This window comes from Schistocerca cancellata, chromosome 5, assembly GCF_023864275.1.
Source record: "Schistocerca cancellata isolate TAMUIC-IGC-003103 chromosome 5, iqSchCanc2.1, whole genome shotgun sequence".
In the NCBI taxonomy this organism is placed as follows: domain Eukaryota; kingdom Metazoa; phylum Arthropoda; class Insecta; order Orthoptera; family Acrididae; genus Schistocerca; species Schistocerca cancellata.
In genome coordinates, this window is record NC_064630.1 from 194,816,659 (window position 1) to 194,842,025 (window position 25,367).

At 40.0% G+C, this 25,367-nt stretch overlaps 1 protein-coding gene across 4 annotated transcripts in view; it reads left to right on the forward strand.

Moving 5' to 3' along the window:
- LOC126187345 (zinc finger protein 250-like) overlaps positions 1-25,367 on the forward strand; it is a 136,058-nt gene that overhangs the window by 80,243 nt on the left and 30,448 nt on the right. For all 4 annotated transcript variants that reach the window (XM_049928366.1, XM_049928367.1, XM_049928370.1 and 1 more), the window contains one exon: positions 23,132-23,283. In XM_049928366.1, the coding sequence (XP_049784323.1) occupies positions 23,132-23,283 (152 nt within the window). The remainder of the gene's footprint in view (positions 1-23,131; positions 23,284-25,367) is intronic.

A 25,367-nucleotide genomic window follows, 5' to 3' on the forward strand; every position in this document is an offset into this window, starting at 1 on the left:
GTAAGAGTACTAGGGTGTGGTGATTTCTTCTGAACAGCATATTGCAAGGCATCCCAGATATGCCCATAATGTCCATGTCTGGGGAGTTTGGCAGCTAGTGGAAGTGTTTAAACTCAGAAGAATGTTACAGGAGCCACTCTGTAGGAATTCAGGACATGTGGGGTGTCGCATTGTCCTGCTAGAATTGCCCAAGCCCATCAGAATGCACAGTTGACATGAGCAGATGCAGGTGATCAGACACAATGCTTACATAAGTGTCACCTGTCAGAGTCATATGTAGATGTACTGTAGGTCCCATATCACTCTAACTGTACATACCTCACACTATTACAGAGCCTCCACCAGCTTCAACAGTCCCTGCTGACTTGCAGGGTCCATGGATTCATGAGGTTGTCTCCATACCTGTACACATCCATCTGCTCGATACAATTTCAAATGAGACTTGTTCGACCAGGCAACATGTTTCCAGTCATCAACAGTCCAGTGTCATTGTTGAAGGACCCAGGCGAAGTGTAAAGCTTTGTGTTGTGCTGTCACCAAGGGTACATGAGTGGGCCTTCGGCTCCAAAAGCCCATATCGATGAAGTTTTGTTGAGTGGTTCGCATGCTGACACTTGTTGATGGCCCAGCATTGAAATCTGCAGCAGGTTGCAGAAGGGTTGTGCTTCTGTCACATCGAAGAATTCTCTTCAGTCGTCGTTGGCCCCATTGTTGCAGGGTCTTTTTCCGGCCACAGCGATGTTGGTGATTTGATGCTTTACCAGATTCCTGATATTCACAGTACACTTGTGAAATGGTCATATGGGAAAATCCCCACTTCATCAGAGATGCTGTGTCCCATCACCCCTGCACCGACTCTTACACCATGTTCAAACTTGCTTAAATCTTGATAACCTGCCACTGCAGAAGCAGTAACCAAACTTAACAACTGTGCCAGACACTTGTTGTCTTATACAGGCGTTGCCGACCACGGCGCTGTATTCTGCCTGTTCACATATCTCTGTAATTGAATATGCATGCCTATACCAGTTTTTTTGACACTTCAGTATACCTTTAGAAAAGACTTCTTAACATTTAATGTACACTCCCACAAGCAGCAGTTCACCTTCTCCCACACCTACCATGCTGTCCCTCCCCATCCCCACCCCAGCCTCCTCCCTAACCCCACCACCTGGTTGCCTCTCCCATCATGTGCTGCTGCTCGCAGTCTGGCTTCAGCTGGCAGAGACTGTGGTCATGAGTGTGCAAGCTGCATTTGTGTGTGTGTGTGTGTGTGTGTGTGTGTGTGTGTGTGTGTTTTCAACAAAGGCCTTGTTGGCTGAAAGCTCACTTTCTGACACTCTTTTTGTTGTGCCTGTCTGCGACTCATCGTCTCCACTGTATGGCGAGTAGCAAGTATGCTTTTCATAATATTGTTACATTCCATCTTTCATTTTCCATTATTTGATTTAACACTTGAATCTGTATTCCATGTTAATCAATTTCTCTTCTCAGAAACAGTTTTCTCGCCATTGGCAGTCTAAATTTTATATCCTCTCTGCTTCAGCTTCGGCAGTTTTGCTGCCTAGCCCTTTGCTACCTCTGACAGAATTACAATGTCATCAGAAGTTGTAATTTCTTCTCCCTGAACTTTAATTTCTTTTCCAAATTTTTCTTTGTTTCCTTTACTGCTCGTGCAATGTACAGAGTAAATAAAATCAGGGATAGGCTACAGCCCTGTCACACTCCTTCTCCACTACTGTTTCCCTTTTGTGCCCCTTCTACCTCTGTAACTGCCATCTGGTTTCTGTACAATTTGTAAATAGCCTTGTGTTCCATATATTTTACTGTAGAATTTCAAAGAGAGTATTCCATTCAAAATTGTCAGAAGCTTTGTAAGTCTGCAAATACTGTAAATGTAGGTTTGCCTTTCCTTAACCTATCTTCTAAGAGAAATTGTAGTGTCAATATTGCTTTTCATATCTCCAAAATCCAAACTGATCTTCCCCGAGGTCGGCTTATACCAGTTATTCCTTTCTTGTGTGAAGAATTTATGTTAGTATTTGGCAGCTTGTATGTAGTTATACAGAAAGAAAATTTGTGGATAGGTAGTTACATATCAGCAGTTAAATAAGAGTACATCCTGAGAAACTAGAATAATTTTGGAGAGTTAGTGTTATTCATCAGATCATACAGTGCAAAATTTAAGAAATGCCTAACAGCAGCAGAGAGACAACTTTCTTCTGGTACAGAAGCAGATTTTCTTAAAGAGTCTAATTGAAAGACTTCACTTTAAAGCCATGCTTTTTGTTTATAAATACTCAATTTTGCACCAGACATTGATACTTCAGTTAAAGAAGAAGAAAGAGGTTTTCATCAAATATATCAGGTTCTTTGTAATTAGTATGCAGATGCAGTGATCATAAAATACATGGTATTCAGGAGAAACATTTTGGAAAGACATTGTTCATAAATACGTAGCAAAATATTGTGAAGTACATGGCAGAGGGTACTTAGCACTATACCACTTGTTAGGGTTTCTTCGTGTTCCAATTTTGTATGAAACGCAGGAAGAATGACTGCTTCAAAGCCTCTGCTGCCCTTCTTTGTTTGTGTTCAGTATAACTTGTTAGTCCTATTTGGTTTAGGTTCCACACACTTGAACAGTATTTTGAGTTGGGACAGACAAGTGTTTTTTATTGAAATTTAGTCATCTTATCAAATTAGTACAGTAGTCTTCATTAACATGTAATGAAGGGTTATTTGATCTAACTGAACCTTTTAATTTGTAAATTACTGAGTTGGGGGTCACTGACACTGTATGTGTACTGTAAACAGTTAGAAGTAGTCTGTCAGTGAGGATCATAGAATGGACAAAGATTGCTGATTCTTTAAGTGTTTGCACCTGATACACATGCATTATTTGTAACCAAGCCAAGATTGTTATGAAAAGAGCACTATATATATGCCAAGAATATAAAACACAAAGTCAGTGTCCGAAGCAGGGCCAACATCCCAGTAGCAGCAGCTAGGCAAGATTTAACTGAGCTATGTGACATACAAGAAGAGTGGCTCACGGCTACTCAGTTAAATACAACCTGCCATCAGTCTCTCCCATGTAACACTGCGATTGTGGCCACTAGCAAAGCTAACTGTAGTGCCACCGATCTGTATCAATAGTATCCACTGGTGAGGATGCTCCTCATCCACCTCCGAAGTCATAGTGCCGAAGATGTCCATTCTGGTATTGGTGGACATGAGTGGATGGAGAGGCAGTGCTCTCGCCCAGTGGATCTAGGACCATAGGTTTGAGCCTGACCCTGTCAGGAGGCCTGGTCAAGATCTGTGAAGATGACAGTGCACCCAAGGCAGTACACTTCTCTGGCACCACCAGGATGAGGGAAGATTGTGACAGAGGGAGCGGTTCCATTTCCACAGGCTCCCAAGCTGTGGCCCACTCACCCACCCATCGATAGCCTTGGGTGCAGTTGCAGAGGTCATACCAAGGTGCAGGAGGTACGAGGAAAGGGCAACAGAGCCAGCTGGTGGCAACCCTGATGTCTGGTCGGGGGTTGGAGTTGGAGACAAGGTCTGGGTTGCAAATTTCAACTGCAGTTGTGGCCGGAGCAAGTTTCAGTGGTGTGTTAGATGGGCATGCTCGACTGCGACGTCATGCAGGTTGCACCCACCTTGCCATGTGACAATCACTTCGGTCTAATCCAGACACCAGCCAAATGTGCCTGCCCAGGCACAAGCACTCTTTGTGTAGGCAGGCATGTATGCTTAATGGGCGCACTGCATGGGACACAGGAAGCCTAACATAGTGCAGTGCTTGCGTCCATGCAGGATTTCGGTCATTCTGACTTTGTTGTCGGGGATATTCATATACATCAGAGGAAGCTGTGCAAGGCATTCTTGGTCAACAATATCTTCAAGGCCTTGCACATCTGTGTCTTGAAAGTGTGGACCATCCGCAAAGGCTCCTTGTTTGAAGAAGCAAGGTGAAAAGGGTCAGATTGTTAATACAGTTCCAGCAACAGAAGGCTTTTAACTGAGTCAATGTAAATTAGGCCCATTGTCTGGCACTAGGGTGCACAGTGCTCCGTCTGTGGTGAAACTCCTCTAAAGGATACAGACAGTAGCAAGTAGTGGTGATGGATCAGATGTGCATAACAAACAAAAAGTTTGAGAGGGTGCACATCACCAGAAACTATATAGCACCCTTAAATGGTCCCTCTAAATTAACATGGACCTCCTCTCAAGGGCTGATGGAGTGGGGCTACAGCAAAAGACATTGAGCTGGGGATACTTGACTAAGGGAGCATGCACAAAAGGAGTGGTACGTGCGATCAGTATTAGTATTGGCCTTGGTGCCATACCAATAAATGTGCCACCTGACCAGTGCCTTCATGTGTGTCATCCCTCAGTGTGATGCATAAAGAAGCTGGAGGAGGCAGGATGGGAGCAGGGGCGGTATGATGACCTGGCAGTCAGAGACCTCCGATGCAATGTTAATGATGCCCTGCATAGCATTGAGCCAGTAGCATGGCACTAAATAAATCTGCATCTACATGAATACTCAGTAATTCACAATTTAGTGCCTGGCACCACCTCCCAGCTATTTTGCTACTGTTCTACTCTTGAACAGCACACAGGAAAAATGATCACTTAAGTTTTTCTGCAAGGGCTCTGATTTCTCTTATTTTATCATGATGATCATTTCTCCATATGTAGGTGGGCACCAACAGAACATTTTTGCATTCAGAAGAGAAAGTTGGTGATTGAAATTTCGTGAGATGTGGCTACAACAAAAAACACATTTGTTTTAATAATTGCCATCACAATTCACATATTATGTCTGTGGTACTCTCCCCTTGTTTCTTGATAATACAAAACGAGCTGCCCTTCTCTGAACTTTTTTGATGTTCTTTGGCAGCCCATCTGATGTGGATCCCACATTGCACAAGCAGTATTCCAGAAGAGGGCAGAGAAATGTGGTGTAAGCAGTCTCTGTAATAGACCTGTTGCACTTCCTAAGTGTTCTGCCAAGAAATCTCAATCTTTGGTTTGCTTTACCCACAACGTTATCTACAGGGTGTTTCACAGTTCGTGTTACACACTTCTAGAGGTTGTAGAGGGGATTTAGTACATTGAAGTTTTACATAGGAACCCATGTCCAGAAACGTCATCCAACGATGCTACAGAGCATCAAAGTTATAGGTGCTGGTGCCTGTAAATGTATGTAAATACAGGGTGGTTCCATGATGATGTCACAAACTTTCAGGGATGATGGAGGGGGTTAAATGTATCAGTTTAAGGTAGGAGTCGCTGGTTCGGAAATTAACAAGTTACAAGCGAAGATCTTGCTGATACCTCTGACAGTGGAATACATGTACCAGTGCTGTTGTTGCTAAGGTTGTGGTGTATGCAATTTGCAGAGATAGTAGTATGTACCAAGACAAAAAAAAATCTAATAAACGCGGGGTCTAAAATACAGACCTAAGGAGCTATGGGCACTTGTTCATCTTCGTTACTGTGGAACACATCTCCTCTATTGAACAATTTCTCATGGCTCTTAATGTGTGTTTTAGAGCCCATATTTACTAGACTTTTTTTCTTGTTTTGGTCCATACTACCATCTCTGAAAGTTGCCTACACCACAGTCTTAGCAACAACAGTACTGATACATGTATTCCACAGTCAGAGGTATCAGAATAGTTTTCGCCTATAACCTTCGAAGTGTTGTTTCTGGTGCAGGGAACCTTACCTCAACTTGACAGATTTATCTACCTCCATCATCTTTGAAAGCTTGTAACATCATCACAGAATAACCCTCTATATACATACATTTGCATGGGCCGGGACCTATAACTTTGACACTCTGTAGCATTGCTGGATGATGTTTCAGGACTTGGTTTGCTATGTAAAACTTGATCTAGTCGCCTCTGAAACCTCTAGAAGTGTGTAACATGAAGTGTGAAACACTCTGTATGTAGTCATTCCAATTTAAGTTAATTGTAATCGCTATGTATTTAGTTGAATTTACAGCCTTTAGAGTTGTGTGATTTATTGTGTAACCAAAACTTAGTGGATTTCTTTTGGTACTCATGTGGATGACTTCACACTTTTCATTGTTTAGAGTTGATTGCTACTTTTTGCACCATATGTATATCTTGTTTAAATCATTTTGGAATTGATTTTGATTATCTGATGTCTTTACAAGATAGTAAATGACTGCATCATTGGGAAACCCAGGTCAGCCTGGTAGGAAATGTGCTCTGGCCATCCTTTGTGGACTGCCGACAAAAACCTTGCATAGGACTGTGTTGTGGGATGATACTGATGCAACATAGCACACTGTCAGCAGGAATTCTTCCTATGTTGTTTGCAGCTGTTTATCCAGGGCAAAACAAACAGTTTCCTGATGATTGAGTTCTCTGTTGGGGCCAAGAGTGAGGTGAGACAAGGGCATCTGCATTGATTGTTTTAGGGAGTGGGGCAGAAATGGACTCCATAATGGTAATTGCTCAAAAACAACTTTCAGCACTGCAGACACTGTGCCACCTTATCCAGGAGCTTAGACTGAGGCCTGAATGAGGAAATACAGGGTTTGTGCTCTCTCAGCTGATGAAATGTGCTGCCATACAAATATACACGAAACATATGGATCCCATAAATGTACACTAAAGCTTTCTCCTCAGTTTGAGAATAGTTAAGCTGTGCATCATTGAACATTTTGGAGGTGAAAGCAGTTGGGCACTCCGAATCATCTGACAACTTATGTGACTAAAGCCATACAGGGAAGCATTCATCACCAGTGCCAGAAGAAGATCAGTTGTGTAAGATATCAGACACAGAACTGCCTTGAGACTGTTCATAAAGTGTTGAAAGGGCTGTTGATATGTGTCTGACCATACGAATGTGACACCCTTCTTCTGCAGCTGATTGAGAGGGTGCATGATCTGCGCCACTTAGGGAATAAGCTTGGTGTAAACCATATTTTCCCCAGAAACAATTTGTACTGTTTAATGTTTGTTGGTGCCACCATCTTTATGATCATGTTGATGTGGTTGCATATGACTGTGATACCTGTATGACCAAGAATGTGCCCCAGGAAGTTGATGATGAGTGCTAAAAAACTACACTTTTCCAATTGACAATGTAAACCATGCTTAAAAATGGATTCAAGATTCTTGTGATGTTACATGCACATTCCTGCATTGATTCAAAACTCTCCATGTATGACATGAGCAGGGTGACGGATCAGAGAAAGGCACTGTTGTCACTGAATTAACTTGGTTCTGTATTGGTAACCTAAAACTGGTAAAGGTGTGTAAGCTGAAATGTTGTTGTTGTTGTTGGTGGTGGTGGTGGTGGTGGTGGTGGTGGTGGTGGTGGTAGTAGTAGTAGTAGTAGTAGTAGTAGTAGTAGGGGCGTATGCAACTGAGAATGCATTCAGCTTTGTTGTACTTCAGCATTGTTGTACTTAGCTCCTAATGACAGCTCTCTGAGGAGAGGAATGTACCTGTGCCAGTAAGACAGGACATGGCACTGGGCCTGTCCAAACTGAGGCGAAACGAGCCAGTGACGTGTCATTGATTAGTCATGACCGCATCATTGTCCAGCTGGAACCTTAAGGACTGGCCAAACATTATCAAAACCAAAGTGAGCTTCCATGGGGCAGAGAAACTGGGGGTTGTGCAGCCTTGACTGCTGCTGTGAAGCACATGGCGAGTGGACCATTGGTGACATACAACGGCCAGGTGACCACGCTTGCCACATGCCCAGCAGTTTGCTGCATGATGTGGGCATCAGCTTCTGTTATGCTCACTACTGCTTTTCAGACAATACTGATGCTTTTTTGAGAAGCATGGCGTACTGTGTGATGCCACAGAGGGAAGACATTTCTGACCTGCTTGGACATTACAAAAAACGTCATGTGACATTGGGAAGGAAGCTGAATCATCAACGTACTTACGTTTCTCATAGTGCGCCAGCAATAGAATCCCCATGACTGGGCTGGGATTTAGGGGCAGAAGGTGACTGACAACTTGCAAAATATGAGGATTCCTTGTGAAAACTTAATGAGATTCTGAAGCAGCATAAAAGAATTTTAAGTACTTCATCCTTACTAAGACCAGATTTAGCTAAAGCTTTTGAAGTGTGGAATGCCATTCTGAGAATGAGATGTCCCACATCCCTGCTCTCCACTGGCCAAGAAACGATATTCACGATTTAAGGTAGTTAGTAAGTAGGAAGTACCCTACTTTCCAGAGGTTTTATGGTTTGTCCAGATTGCAGCTGTACCAGTGCTGTGCTATTGACAATGTGGGCCACAGATGGGCCTTTCTACCTGCTGGGTGGAGTCATTTGCTTTGAGGTGCCATGGGTAAATGGCATGGAGAGACTGTGACCTTTCTGGTATCAAAGAAAAAGCTCGCCAGAGAACAAATGATGTTGAAATATATTGGTACAAATTGTTATTATCTAGATGGCCACTGATAGACATACATTTTATCTAGATGGTCACCGATAGACATACATTGTCTTGTCTGCATGGAATACATCAGAGGTAGAATTGTATATAATAGCCAGTACATCTATTTGCAACTATTTTGATGTGTTATTCCAATAGATACATTGACCAACAGAAATATCTTTCAACGCCTTTCAACACAAAAGTAGTAGTCCACTGAGAAGAGCTGTGATCCACAGTTAAAGGGGCACTTATCTGCAGAACGCCTTCATCACAAGAAAAACAGTGACCTATAAATATATTGCAAGTACCTTGGGAGAATTAACGTATGAAAATTCTACAGATCAGTTAATGAACTTTTCTACCTATCAATACCTTATCACCAAAAGAGGAAAAGTAGGAAGAAACATTTCACTTGGCAATCTCAGTGAGGATGCAAAAGAAAAGAGGCTTGAAGAAAGGGCAAAAAAGAACAGTAAAATAATTTTTAGCAAAATTAAGTAAGAAGATACATTGTTTCCCAGGGCAATCAGAGTTAACAGTCGAAAGTCTACATGCTGTGTGGTTGGATTCAAATCAGTAAAATATTAGAGAAGGATACATCTGTGTTGGTTGTAATGAGGGGGGGAAAAAAAAAAAAAAAAAAAAAAAAAAAAAAAAAAAAAAAAAAAAAAAAACCTGTGTGAATAACGGGAAGATACAAATTGTGGTTATCCAGAGGAACACAGTCAGCCCTTACAACATTTTTTTGTGTTTATGGAACAGTAGACATGAGTCACGTTCACACATTTGGAGGTGTAACATGGAATAGCTATGTTGAGTTCAAAGAAGAAGAGTGCTGTCCTTGTAGCAGTGGACTGACCACATGGCAGCAGTTTAACTCGGCATGCGATCTATGGAGCCATGCAGTTACCTGTTGCCTGCTACATCACAGTAGTTTCAGCGTCAATCCACTATAGTTGATCTCCACGACGCATCTGCAGTGTCTCAGCAGATCCACAGTAGTTCACTGCAGCACAAAGTTAAGACATCGGGTGAGATGTTCTAGTCAAAATTTGTGATAAATATTATGATTTGTTCATAGTGAACACTATTAAGAACTGACATTATAAATTGTGTGTAGAGTGAGAATTCAGTGCCAGATGTTGTGATTTCATGATCATGGTTTTGCTAACAGTCTCTGTCAGTCACTATACGTAAAATGCCAACTGAAGCACAGGGAGTTGATATGACAGCTTTACTTGTAAAATTTGGGAGATGCCCAAGGCACAACGGGACAGTAATAATAATAATAAAACTTAGAAGAAACTGTTAAAGCATAAGAGGAAATAATAAGTAATAAAGTAGAGGAGGCAGTAAGTAATAAACTAGAGGGAACAATAAATATGATTAAGATACAAGGAACAAGGATTACTACTTCAGAAAATGTCATAAGTAATAGACTAAGGATTCTCAAACTGAAGTAAATGGGCAGAGAGACTTAGTACGTAAGAAACAGAGTATCATGTCAACAAAATTCAAAAGATTTAAAAATCATTTATAAAGAAATCTCAGATACTAAGTAAAGAGTAGATGTATTAGTACAAGGCAAGGCATTTAATGAAATTTCAAGTCCATATACTACATTGTCAAGTTTGGAAGAGTGATTGCAGGAATTTGTAGAACAAAAAGTACTTGAGAGGATTGATTCCTCTATTCTTACACCCAGTTCTACAGGTGAACCTACTATTAGTGAGCAAGAGTTACAAAGATGATGGAAAGACATAGAAAAAACACAGCAAGCCTTAAAGTGGGGGAAAAAAACCCTAATGTAACTAGTGAAAGTAGTTCAGGCAAATGGTTGGGTGAACAACAGTTATGGACATGAATGAACTCAGAACAATTTCTCCAGTTTATACCAGATGGGGTGTTATCAAGATCTTTGCCTAAAAACTGGGAAGACCATTACTTGATTGAAGATGCACTTGGATGGGGAATAGCCCATTCTGAAGATTTTATGTCTTGGGAATACTTTACAGAAAAGTTTAATAGTCAACAACGAAACAGGAAGAGCTGTTTGTACTGTTGTCAGGTTTCCAGCTAGGTGCAGTCATTCTCGTAACACAATATTACAGCAATATACCCTGCTGTCATCTGCAGGTGCTACATGTAGAATGAGCATCTTTGCTACATCCCACCTTCTTTATCATTCCCCACCCCTTGCTCCACTGCCTGTCATACACTGCAATAGATGGAATGGTGGGGGATGGTGCTGTCGGATTCTAGGCACTAACTTTGGTCCCTCAATACTCCAGTGGCATGCATCAGGCACAGAAGTCACTCCTGGTGAATAGTATGCTGGGAGTGAACCCAGTGTATGTGTCGATCAGCCATTCATATTTCAATAAGCTCCTTCACAACACAGTTCCAGAATAACAAGGATGTCTTAGCACTTCTGTTTCCTCATGCTTCATGAAGTCCCCTACAGCCATGAAGTGCTCTGAAGCCACAGATTCTGTTGGCGGGTTCGATTCCCGGCGGGGTCAGGGATTTTCTCTGCCTCGTGATGGCTGGGTGTTGTGTGCTGTTCTTAGGTTAGTTAGGTTTAAGTAGTTCTAAGTTCTAGGGGTCTGATGGCCATAGATGTTAAGTCCCATAGTGCTCAGAGCCATTTGAACCATTTTTGATTCTGTTGGTTGCTGAAGTTCAGGGTGTCTTCTGTAGTCCTTGCATCTTTCTTCAATTGTCTGTACAGTCTCCTTGATATATTTTGTACCACATTTACATGGAATATGGTAAACACCTGGTTTATGGAGCCCAAAGTCATCTTTCATCATACCTAAAAGGGGACATGTTTTAAGAGATGGATGGAAAATGCATTTAATGTTACATTGAGCCAGGATTCTCCCGATTTTGTTCAATACTTTGTCAGCCTATGGCAGATATGCATCGTCTTCTCTTCGTTGTCATTTTCTATCTACTGGGCTTGTAATTTCTGCCTGAAAGCATGTTTTTCTTGGAAATATGCTTAAGGTGGTTAAGCTCCATTGGTAGGCTTTCTTCTTTTGATATTTCATGGGCCCTGTGCATCATTGTACATAGCACACCTTCACGCTTTGAAGGACAATGGCAGCATGGCGGTACAAATCTGTGTGGTGGCTTTCCTGTGCACATTGTGTCCTATAGTGCCATCCATTCTGCACTTGATGAAGACATCCAAGAAGGTGAGTTCACCATTTTCTTCCATCTCCATGGTGAATTTGATACTAGGGTGCAGCGAGTTCAGATGTTGGAGAAACTCATGAAATCTTTCACTCCCACGTGGCCACATCACAAACATATCATCAGCATATCTGAAAAAGCATGTTGGCTTCAGTGCCACTGTTTCCAGGGCTTTCTCTTCAGAATCCTTCATAAAAAGGATTGCCACAGATGGTGACACAGGGCACCCCGTGGCACTGTCATCCGCTTGTTGATAATAGTCGTGACTCAAGAGAAAGAATGTTGTGAGGACAAATTTGAAGAGGTTAGTCATTGTCGGGTTGAATTTTGCCCTGATCAAGCTGACAGACTCAGAATTGGCACTCTGGTGAAGAAGGATACCACATCGAAGCTCAACGTAATGTACTGGTCATTAAGGTGTAGTTCTTGGACCTGGAGAATAAAATGTACAGAATTCCTGACAGTTATCAATGTAGGGGCTTAATACTGCTGTTAGATGTTTGGCCAGCCTGTATGTTGGTACACCTATCTACATCTACATCTATACTCCGCGAGCCACCTTACGGTGTGTGGCGGAGGGTACTTATTGTACCACTATCTGATCCCCCCTTTCCTGTTCCATTCACGAATTGTGCGTGGGAAGAACGACTGCTTGTAAGTCTCCGTATTTGCTCTAATTTCTCGGATCTTTTCGTTGTGATCATTACGCGAGATATATGTGGGCGGTAGTAATATGTTGCCCATCTCTTCCCGGAATGTGCTCTCTCGTAATTTCGATAATAAACCTCTCCGTATTGCGTAACGCCTTTCTTGAAGTGCCCGCCACTGGAGCTTGTTCAGCATCTCCGTAACGCTCTCGCGCGTACTATAGGATATAGAGGTACATCCTATTTGTGAATCTCTGGTAAACCATATCTTTGACCACGAGATGTTCCTCCACCAAGGTTTGTAGCTGGCTTGGTAGCTCGGCGTGTTTGGTCAGAGGACTGGCTGCCCTCTATAATAAAAAAACCAAATGAATAGATCAATGATTAAATTGAATGGGTGTCATGTGATACGCTCCCTGACCAAATGCAACAATCAAGAATGAGCAGAGCATTAAAAAATGGTTTATGGCTTACTAAAGATTCACAAATGGGATGTAGCTCTATGTCCTGTAGTGTGCAACATAGGCACACCAACATACCAGCTCTCCAAACATCTAACAGCAGTATTAAGCCCATATGTCGATAAACTCAGGAACTTTGCACATTTCATTCAGCAGGTGCAAGAACTACACCTCTGTGACTAGGATCTTACAGTGAGCCTTGAGGTGGCATCACTCTTTACCAGAATGTCGCTTTCTGATTCCCACAGGTTGATCAGGGAGAAATTCGACCTGACAATGACAAATCTTTTTGAATTTGTCCCCATATCAACACTCTTTCTCTTCAGTGGCGACTTTTATGAACAAATGGGGATGGCACCACTGTGGGGTGCCCTCTGTCACCTGTTGTGGCAAACGTGTTTATGGAGGGTTTTGAAGAGAAAGCTGCACTGGAGCCAACATGCTTTCTTCATATATGTTGATGGCATGTTTGTGGTGTGGCCACACGGGAGTGAAAGACTTCATGAGTTCCTCCAACATCTGAACTCTCTGCATCCTAGTATCAAATTCACCATGGAGATGAAAGAGAATGCCAAACTCACATTTTTGGATGTCTTCATCAAGTGCAGAATGGATGGCATTAAAGGACACAGTGTGTACAGGAAAGTTACTGACACTGATTTGTACCTCCATGGTGTCAGCTGCCATCATCCTTCACAGCTTAAGGGTGGGCTATATACATTGGTACAAAGGGCCTGCACAATATTGTACGGAAAAAGCTTACAGAGGGAGCTTAATATCCTTCAGCATGTTTTCAATAAGAACAGATATGATGAGACATAAATCTGACATGCTTTCAGGCAGAATGTACAAGCCCAGCCAACAGGAAATGACAAAGAAGAGAAGACAATAGTGTATCTGCCTTACACAAGCAAAGTGTCAAACAAAATCGGCATAATCCTGGCTAGATGTAACATTAAATGCATTTTCTGTCCATCTCCCTAAGCAGGTGCCCTATTACGTATAGTGAAAGATGACTTGGGGTGACATAAACCAAGTGTTTACCGTATTCCATGTAAATTCAGTAAGGTATATATCTGGGAGACTGTACGGACAATCAAAGAAAGATGCAAGGAACACTGCATGGCTACAGGGGACTCTAAGAAATATAGGAAAAGGAAGTGCTAAGACAGACCTCGTCATTTTGGGACTGTGTTCTGAAGAAGGCTATTGATATATGAGTGGCTGATGGGTTGATCGACAGACACTCAGTTCATTCCCAGCAAAACTTGGGACCTAGCAGTCAGCCAACTAAAATCACAGTGTTGGCTGGGAGCAAGCTCCTGCAGGTGACAGGAGTACTGAGAGTCTAGGTTTCACACTCAGTATCTGGGAGCATTGTCCCCCTATCCCCCACCCCAACCATCGCGGAATGCGACCAGCAGTGAAGGAAGGCTGGGGGTCGGTACAAGTATGAAGGAGGCAAGATGCGGAAAAGACACTCATTCTACAAGTAACACCTGAAGATGACACTAAGATACACAGTTGAAATATCATGTTAAGAAGATGACTGCACACAGTTGGATGCCCGACAACAGTACAAACAGTTGATTCACAGGAAAAGCGTAATATCACACAGCAAGAGCTAACATTACAACTGTTAGGCCCCAAGTATTATAATAGTTCATGGGGGGACTATAGGAAGTACATTGAATGCCATTCAGCCTGGTCAAAATATTTAGAGAATCCACTGGATGAAAACATTCAAGTGAAAATATTAATTCGGCAACTTTCTTATTGTGTATACATGGGCTGGACAAATATTGATGAACTGTTAACTGTTGCTGGAGGACTAGATCGGTTGAACAAGGAGGGAGATGAGTACACCTGTGGAAGCAACATTTTAAATAATAATAGTGAAGATAATAAATAGCTAAACAGAAATGTAAGGAGGTAAGAAGGTAATTAATGCCTCATAAGTATAAGTAAACAAAATAGTAACAATAATGCATGGCACCCAGAACCACAACAAACGAGAATACAAGTGTTTACTCCCAGCACTACTATTTACATAGACAGCAGCAAGAACCAAAGTATGACATACTCCAATCAAAGCTTAGGGAAGGCTGATTACCCTATTGTAGTGATGGGAAATGGGGAACATCCTATAACAAGGTCCACTGTCTAAGATGTAACGTTTTTGCAATAGGCCCATATGCGTAAAACCTTATTGTTTTATGCAAACTATGTCAATGAAAGAGTGGTTATTGAATAAACAACAATTTACAGAAGAGGAACCGATTGAACTGGTAGTAATAAGAACTGTGGGACTTAGACAGGTAGAATTTTATATAGATTCAGGGAGTGAAATGTCTTTGGTGTTGCAAGAACTAATAGACTCCATTTAAAGTAAATGTCATTGTCATATATTGCCAGTAAGTGGAGTACTTATCAGGATCACTGGAACTAAAGGCAGAGTAATTAAAGAGGAGATGAGATGAACACTATATAAATATAAATAATTTTAGGTTTATGCAAACTCTGTTAGTAGCACCTAATGTACTTTCACCTATGTTGTTAGGGATTGACTGGGTGATAACCTATAAAGGAAAATTATTGTTCAATAATGAACTATTATATTGGAAGTATGAACAATGTCATGAAGTACCATTAAGATGAATTATTCACTTAGTATAGAAAATGAAACTATTAATGTTTATTTAATAGCGAAAACTGAAATTGTTAGAAGGAAGAAAATGCAGCAGAGTGAGAGATAAGGGACAATTTCTTTCAACGCAGAGCTTACAAAACCAATGTATTAACCAAATAGCAGAAGGAGGAGCTATGTAATATTTTTGAATCTTTTTGTGATGTATTTTCTGATAAACTGGGAGTGATCGGGAACTATGTATGTCATTTCAAAATTAAGAATAGAGAACTGTTCTTTTATAAACCTTGTCCAACCCGATTAGTTTTAAGAATGGCAGTTCAAGACAAACTAGATAAAATGGTCAAAAATAAAATTATAGAAAGGAGTCTTCGCATTTACAACACTCCATTACTAATTGTAAGAAAACTTACAAAGAGGGGTACACCTTGTGTTAGACATACATATACTAAATAAACACAAGGAACAAAAGGTGAATGAGTTGTATGTATTGATGATTTCTCAGCAAAATTTGAGCATTGAAGATATTTTGGTTCAGTGGATTCAACTGAACTTGGTGTATGTGAAGAATTTAGAAAATACACAGCATTTCTATATGATAGTAAATTGTAAATTTCGACTTTTATCTTTTGGATTGAACATCTCAGTTTTGGCTTTTATAAGAACACTCTATGAAGCACTAGGGAAGGAATTGCTACAGGAGTTAATAGTATATGTTAACATTTTGATAGTACCTTAAATGTGGGATGAGCATTGTAGAAGAATAGTTAAGACTTTAAAGAAATTCCAAGAAAAAGATGTTGTTATTAAATTACTGAAATCTCGCTTTGGAAAGGAAGAATTCGAATTCCCGGGACATCTGTTGGATGTGCATGGGATACAACCTGGTCCGGAACAGATCAAACAATTGAGGAGTGAATGAGATTTTCACTCTGAAGTGGAGTGTGCGCTGATATGAAACTTTCTGGCAGATTAAAACTGTGTGCCGGACCGAGACTCGAACTCCGGACATTTGCCTTTCGCGGGCAAGTGCTCTACCAACTGAGCTACCCAAGCATGACTCATGCCCCGTGGAAGGGAGGAGACGAGGTACTGGCGGAATTAAAGCTGTGAGGACGGGGCGTGAGTCGTGCTTGGGTAGCTCAGTCGGTAGAGCACTTGCTCGCGAAAGGCAAATGTCCCGAGTTCGAGTCTCGGTCCGGCACACAGTTTTAATCTGCCAGGAAGTTTCAATTGAGGAGTGTTTGAAGGCACAGAATATAAAGAACTTTTGTTCATTTCTGTGATTAGCAGTCTTTTATTGCAGATAAATAAAAGGACAAGCCATGAAGGATCAAAGATTGTTATACTTGTTGAAACAGAAATCAAAGTGAATACGGCATGAGGGTACGTCAAGAAGAATTTCAAAACATTAAGTTATCCTTGATGAATGCATCCATGTCGAAACATCCAAGATTAAATTAACGCTTCAGACTAGCAACTGACAAATCAGAATACAGAATAGCATGTGAATTGTTTCAAGAGGAATGGCACTCTAATGTAAGAGAACATAATAAAGTAGCTTTTGCAAGCCACTGTTTAAGTAAACATAAGCTAAACTACACAGCAATAGAAAAAGATTTACATGCAGTTATGTGGAGTATTCAGACACTTCAAACATTAGGTTGGGGATCTAAAATATTCATTTATTTGGGCCATCAAGCACTAATATTCTTGATGGAGAGCTGATTGTTGTAACTGGCAATAGGAATTTAAAAAGGTGTTGAAATGGATAGTTAGTTTAGTCATAAAATAAGCAATCCTAAACTGACACTAAAAGCAACTGAGGTCAAACCACTGTGGTTGTGGAACAAGGATACATTGTTCTGGAGAGCAAAAGAAGGTAAGTCATCCTGGAGGTTGTGTATTCTACAAACAGTAGAGAACGATTTTATATGGTATATTCACAGAGGCTGCGGACATTATGGTGTAAGAAAATGTGTACAGCATATGAATAAGTTTGGTGTAAAGTATTCAAGGATAATTAATAAGCACGGAAATACTAAGGGACATAAACAGTAATAAAAGACCTGAGGAAGGTGGAAAAATGCAGATAGTAATAAAGCAGAAAGCGTTAATGATAATGGAATGAACTTCTTCCAAAAGTAGTGTTAATACTAAGGGACATAACCAGTAATAAAAGACCTGAGGAAGCTGGAAAAATGCAGATAGTAATAAACCAGAAAGCGTAAATTATAATGGAGTGTAACTTCTTCCAAAAGTGGTGTTAATGAGTAAGGTGAAATACTTTGTACAGAAATGGAAAAATTATGGTTCAGTGTACCTAATACAACATAGATATTTTGGGGTAAGTGGATCCAAAGAAGAGAAGGAGGTCTTGCCCAGGTCAGATGTATTCATGGATGAAATGACCTGTACCACTTTTTACTAAGAAATAATGGATAAGTGGACATATGAAACAGTTAACTTACACCACAGGTTGGGTGGATCCAAAAGAGGAATGACCTGTACCACTGTAGCGAAGGGTCAGTGGTAAAAGGAACACATTGTATATCAAATAGAAGGGTAAGTGTTAAGTATCCACCTGTAGAATGATGTGTATACAAACCTGCATAAGGAATATGTTCACATTGAAGCAAGGTTCTCCCAAACAGATTAATGTGACATGGAACTGATTGATTGTATTTGCACAATTTGAATATGTTTATAGCTTGATTTAACGATGCAAGCATCTTACATTGGGTATACCGGTAGTTAAACATATTGTTGATTCCAATGTCAGAAATAGTTCCTCAGGCATATAAATGAAGTAGATGAAATAGTTTACGTACTAAGTCGGCACAAAACACAGGTACATCTGCCAAGACATACACCAAATGAAGTACGATAATAAATGTCTGCCAGCTGTGGGGCTAAACTGAAATAAAATATTTGGTTAAATCCATTATTTATTTATTTATACATCAAGTTCCGTAGGACCAAATTGAGGAGCAAATCTTAAAGGTCATGGAACGTGTCAGTACATGAAATTACAACATAAAAGTAATAACAGATAAGAATAAAATGTTTATGAACCCAAAAAAGTCAGGCCATAAGTTTACTTAAACACAATCAACAATACAACAAGAATCAGCTGAATTTTTCAAGGAACTCCTCGACAGAATAGAAGGAGTGACCCATGAGTTCAGTTTAGATTTGAAAGCGTGTGGATTACTGCTAAGGTTTTTGAAGTCTTGTGGTAGCTTATTGAAAATGGATGCAGCAATATACTGCACACCTTTCTGCACAAAAGTTAAAGAGTGCAATCCAAATGCAGGTTGGATTTCTGCCGAGTGTTAACTGAGTGAAAGCTGCTTTTTCTTGGGAATAAGTTAATATTGTTAACAAGAAATGACAGTAAGGAACATATATATTGAGAGGCCAGTGTCAAAATACCGAGACTCGTGAACAGGGGTTGACTAGAGGTTCGTGAACTTATACCACTTATTGCCTGAACCGCCCATTTCTGAGCCAAAAATATCCTTTTAGAATGGGAAGAGTTACCCCAAAATATAATACCATATGACATAAGCCAATGAAAATAAGCAAAGTAGTCTACTTTTCATGTCAAACTATCACTTACTTCAGATACCGTTCTAATAGTAAAAGTCTTTGAACAAGATCCTGAACGTGGGTTTTCCACGACAGTTTACTATAACCTCTGAACACCTAGAAATTTGAACTGTTCAGTGTCACTAATCATATGCCCATTCTGTGAAATTAAAATGTCAGGTTTTGTTGAATTGTGTATTAGAAACTGTGAAAACTGAGTCTTCCTGTGATTGAGCGTTAGTTTATTTTTTACAAGCCATGAACTTAGGTCATGAACTGCACTATTTGAGACCGAGCCAATGTTGCGCACAACATCCCTTACCACCAAGATAATGTCATCAGCAAACAGAAGTATTTTAGAGTTACCCATAATACTAGAGGGCATTTCATTTATATAAATAAGGAACAGGAGTTGCCACAAAACTGATCCCTGGGGCACCCCCAATTTGACTGTACCCCACTCAGACCCCGCATCACAGCCATTCTCAACACTGTGAATAATGACCTTTTGCTGTCTGCTGCTAAAGTAAGAGGTGAACCAAATGTGAGCTACTCCCCGTATTCCGTAATGGTCCAAGTTCTGGAGCAATCTTGGAGGAAATAAGGAAACTCAGGGAAAATGGAGATAAATGATGAAATACAATAATGTCTAACTAAGGAGCAAAGTCCAAATAATTTTCAATTGTATAAAGGGACAGCAAATTTGAAATAGAATGGTATAATTGTTAAGTATAAGAAACATAAACGTAAACAGTATTAGTTAATGAATTCACAATAAATACTAAATGAATTTAAAGGAGTCTTTATGCAGGTCCCTAAATGACATAACTTGACTTAATAAAACATAAAATATTTAAAAATTTTGTGAAGAATTATTGTATTGTGAATGTGGTAAGAATTTTTAAAATTAAGTGTAGAAGCACATCTTTCATTTCAGTGGGAGGATATGAAGTGTGACATGTCATGCTGGGAATGAGGTGTCCCACTCCCCTGTTCTCCTTTGGCCGGCAAAAGATGCTCGTTAGTTAAGTGAGAAGCACCACACTTGTGGGAGGTGTTTTATGGTCTGTGCAGATCAGAGCTGTACAAATCCTGTGCTACTATCGGCCAGTCACAAATGGACGCTATTGGAATCAAGTCGTCTGCTCTGTGGTATTGTGGGTGAATGGCACGAAGAGAATGTAACCTCCATGACATCAAAGAAATGTTCATCAGAGAAAAAAATTTGATTTTGAAATATATAGGGTCAAATTGTTACTGTCTTGGTGGACTCTAATAAACACACATTCTCTGTCTGACTGGGATACATGCAAATGTAGCTGATCTGTCATCATCTCGACTTATATACCATAGGCAATAGAGTTCTGACTGTCTTGGTTTGTTAGTCTAGTAGATACATAGAACAACAGAAATATCTTTCAGCATCTGTTGACACAAAATGAGTAGTAGTCCACTGAGAAGAGCTGATCCATGGTTCAAGGGGCACTGGTTGGAATGACCCTTTTGGCACAAAAAATATGACAACCCATAAATATATTGCAAGTACTTTGAAGAATTAAAAATTCTACAGAACAACCAATGCATTTTTTGCCAGTCAACACTTATCACCAAGATAGAAAAAGTAGGAAGAAACATTTCACTTTAGTGGTGACCTCCCTGTCAGGGATAACGTGCCTGGTCACATCTGCTACTGATGCTGCTGCAGTGACAGCTATTGCTGCCAGAGTTCCATAAACTTAGGGTCCATAGCACATTAACTGGAGGTGAACATGTCGCCATGAACATGATAGGGTAAGAACTCATTGCCCCCAAAATGTCTGCACTTGATACGAATGCATAGTTGATGAACAAAGCCCAGGTTGTTGTGAGCAGAGCACTGTAAACACCAAGAACGTAAGCCAGGAAGTCATGTCCAGAGGAGGGTGGATATTCGAATAGTAGCTGGGCAAGATTTTACTGAGCTCATACAGCATGCTAAACAAGACGTGGCTGTGGCTGCTCTCTTAGATCCGAGCTGCTATCAGCCTTGCCTAAATGAGCCTGTGATCATGGCTGTGTTGGTGCCTGACAGATGACAGCTGTAATGCCTCTAACCTGCTGTCAGTTGCATCTGCTGGGGGAGGGATATTAAAGTCCTCATAACTGTGATGGAGAACGTATAATTCACATAAACAGGATAGTGATTTCTCAACTGTGAGAATATTAATTCCATTGTTCAAAAAAATGATTTGCTTCTAGGTCAGGAGCTGGCTTTGCAACAGTTACCACTGATTTAGTAGGAGAAAGTTGACAGTTAATCAAAAGTTATTAAGAGAAAACGAAGAAACATAAAAAATGATTTCACGATTTCAAGAACCTAGTCATATATTTCACTGGGATGTACTTGCACCATTTTACAAAGGAGGCATTGCATTCATGTCCAATTCATTATTAATATTCAAGTTTCAAGATAAATTTTGTGATTAGCTCAATGATATTAACTTGGAAACTTCAAAAAATTGCCCATAATTAGATTAATCCTAAATCTCCCACAAAACACTGTTCAGTGGTTAATAAGCTTCTTATTGTAACGTGTAATATTATCACCTGCTAAACTTTTCCTCATATAAAGAAGAATAGCATTAACAGAGAGGAAATTGACATCACAAAGCTCAGTACAAAGCAGAATTGTACTCTTATTAGATGTGACAAGGTAATGTTTGAAACGTTCAACATTGATGGAAATCACGTTCGAACATAGACATTCATTTCTTAGATTACCACCTTATTATTCCTATTTAAACGCTTTCAACTTTTGTGGGTTGTACCAAAATAATATTTATGAAAGAAGAATGATACATCTGCACTCGATAGCACATTGAAAATTGTGGATGCACAGTTTCATCCAGTGGCTAAAATAGGAGTAGGCTTCACATCATAGTCACATTTGTAAATGTGAAGATTACCTGTCTGCTGAACAAATGTTGATGACAGAACAATTTGTCACCAATTTTTCAGGTAAACACTAGTAATGACAGTGATAGTGGTAGTGGCAATGCTGACAGAAGTGACACATTTAATGCACAACCTAGCAGTCATTTAAATTGAGACTGATGTGAACTGAATCCGGCTTCTATATTGTTACAGTGTGAATTATAGCATTCGTCTACCTCTTTGGCATTGTAGTCCTTGATTGGCCTTGACCTGCTCAACAATCTTTGTCCATAAACTCTGTTCTTAGCTTTTTCCTCTAGCTTCTGATTTCCATTTTAATACAGTTATCCTACTCATTGGTCCTCCAATTTGCTCTTGGTCACTCCTTTCTGGTGGAATACAAGCTTCCTTTCGTTATTATTTGGAGCGTCCTGCCGTTTGTCATCCTCATTTTTTATACAGACGATAGCAAGGGCATGCACCATTCCTTCCACACAAAAGGCTACTGACTACTGCTGGCTTGGATTTCTTTCCACATCTGATTGACTATATTTACAGTCATTCAGTCATTAAATTTGTGTCACCATTTATATATCTGCTTTTTAAATATCATTATGACCATAATGCCGGAATTATACAATTTACTTTCTTTGGTTATTTTCTGCCAGCACCAAGAAAGTAGTGTATATGTATGTTGTTGATATTTTTATAGTTCTCATTTTTTGTTGTAAGTCAGTTTGGATACAGATAACAGAAATGTTTGAAAGATATTTTCAATTTCTTGGGCCAGTGGTACATGTCAGGCAGGCACACAATTGAACAGTGAACCAAAAATGTAAATGCTAAATTAAAAGCTAAGAACCCTTAAGGATATGAAATAAATAGTGGTGGTTATGATCTCAGTTTTGCAAACAAATTGCTGTACCACCTGGTTACACTTTAACAGCAGATGTGTTAATATTCCTTGAAAATTAAACATTTTTTGTAGGATAAGAAGCAAGATAAATTGCAGTTATTCCATTAGTATTTATTATGAATCAGTGTTTGACTTATTAAGCTCACGTTAGGTGTCAATCTGAAATGGTTCTACCAAGGGACAGTGGAAGAATGCATTAAAATAAAATTGAATTATTTTACTAAAACAGAAATTTATTACACTATATTACATATTTTCACAACTTTTATGTGATGTTACGTTTTACTAATTTTATTTTAGGTTTCAAATAAACCAAAGTATAAGGTGGTGGTTGTCAAATTAAAAACGTCCCCAGATGTATCCCAGGATCTACAGATATCTAAAGCATTGCAGTTGCTGAAGACCGATGGGAATGAAGCTGAAGCAACAGAGAATGCTGAGGGTGTGCAAGAGTAAGTTTGTTGCAGAATAATATCTTCCTTTATTTTCAGTTGCCTACATGCTACCTGTGTTTAATTTATGTCATTAGACTTAACCTCAACATTTTTTCCTCATTTTGAAGCTGATGGCAACCACCAGACCGATAATACATCAGATTAATTTTGTACTCTGTACTTGAAGAAGAATGAGGACTGAATTATTTACTGCCATCTATTCTTGCTACTATCATACACAATTATACACAGTATAAAACAGTCACAATAGTTCCAAGAAAGTAACACACAAAATTCATTAATGTAAGAAGAATTTCAGATGCTCCCTACTTGTGTTGCTTTTTTAGACTGTGACTCACACTATCATTTGACTCCACTTTTTCATCTTATTAATAGAGTTTGTTCTGGTGTAAAATTTACTCTAGCAGTAGAAATAAATAACTCATAAGCTGCATTCCTTGCACATCTTAGTTGACTATAAATCAGACAGCTACCTTGGCTAAAAGCAGGCAAAAAGAAATACAAACGTCTCAAAAAATGAGTTCGACAGGAAGTGCAAAATGGCTAAGCAGGCATGGCTAGAGGACAAATGTAAGGATGTGGAGGCTTATCTCACTAGGGGTAAGATAGATACAGCCTACAGGAAAATTAAAGAGACCTTTGGAGAAAAGAGAGCCACTTGTATGAATATCAAGAGGTCAGATGGAAACCCAGTTCTAAGCAAAGAGGGGAAAACAGAAAGGTGGAAGGAGTATATAGAAGGTCTATACAAGGGCGATGTACTTGAGGACAATATTATGGAAATGGAAGAGGATGTAGATGAAGATGAAATGGGAGATACGATACTGCATGAAGAGTTTGATAGAGCAATGAAAGATCTGAGTTGAAACAAGGCCCCGGGAGTAGACAACATTCCATTAGAACTACTGACGGCCTTGGGAGAGCCAGTCATGACAAAACTCGTCCATCTGGTGAGCAAGATGTACGAGACAGGCGAAATACCCCCAGACTTCAAGAAGAATATAATAATTCCAATCCCAAAGAAAGCAGGTGTTGACAGATGTGAAAATTACTGAACTATCAGTTTAATAAGTCACAGCTGAAAAATACTAATACAAATTATTTACAGACGAATGGAAAAACTGGTAGAAGCCGACCTCGGGGAAGATCAGTTTGGATTCCGTAGAAATGTTGGAACACGTGAGGCAATACTGACCTTACAACTTGTCTTAGAAGATCTTAGAAGAAAGATTAAGGAAAGGCAAACCTACGTTTCTAGCATTTGTAGACTTAGAGAAAGCTTTTGACAATGTTGACTGGAATACTCTCTTTCAAATTCTAAAGGTGGCAGGGTTAAAATACAGGGAGCAAAAGGCTATTTACAATTTGTACAGAAACCAGATGGCAGTTATAAGAGTCGAGGGGCATGAAAGGGAAGCAGTGGTTGGAAAGGGAGTGAGACAGGGTTGTAGCCTCTCCCCGATGTTATTCAATCCGTATATTGAGCAAGCAGTAAAGGAAACAAAAGAAAAATTCGGAGTAGGTATTAAAGTCCATGGAGAAGAAATAAAAACGTTGAGGTTCGTCGATGACTTGGAAGAGCAGTTGAACGGAATGGACAGTGTCTTGAAAGGAGGATATACAGGGTGTTTCAAAAATGACCGGTATATTTGAAACGGCAATAAAAACTAAACGAGCAGCGATAGAAATACACCGTTTGTTGCAATATGCTTGGGACAACAGTACATTTTCAGGCAGACAAACTTTCGAAATTACAGTAGTTACAATTTTCAACAACAGATGGCGCTGCGGTCTGGGAAACTCTATAGTACGATATAGTCCACATATCCACCATACGTAGCAATAATATGGCGTAGTCTCTGAATGAAATTACCCGAAACCTTTGACAATGTGTCTGGCGGAATGGCTTCACATGCAGATGAGATGTACTGCTTCAGCTGTTCAATTGTTTCTGGATTCTGGCGGTACACCTGGTGTTTCAAGTGTCCCCACAGAAAGAAGTCACAGGGGTTCATGTCTGGCGAATAGGGAGGCCAATCCACGCCGCCTCCTGTATGTTTCGGATAGCCCAAAGCAATCAC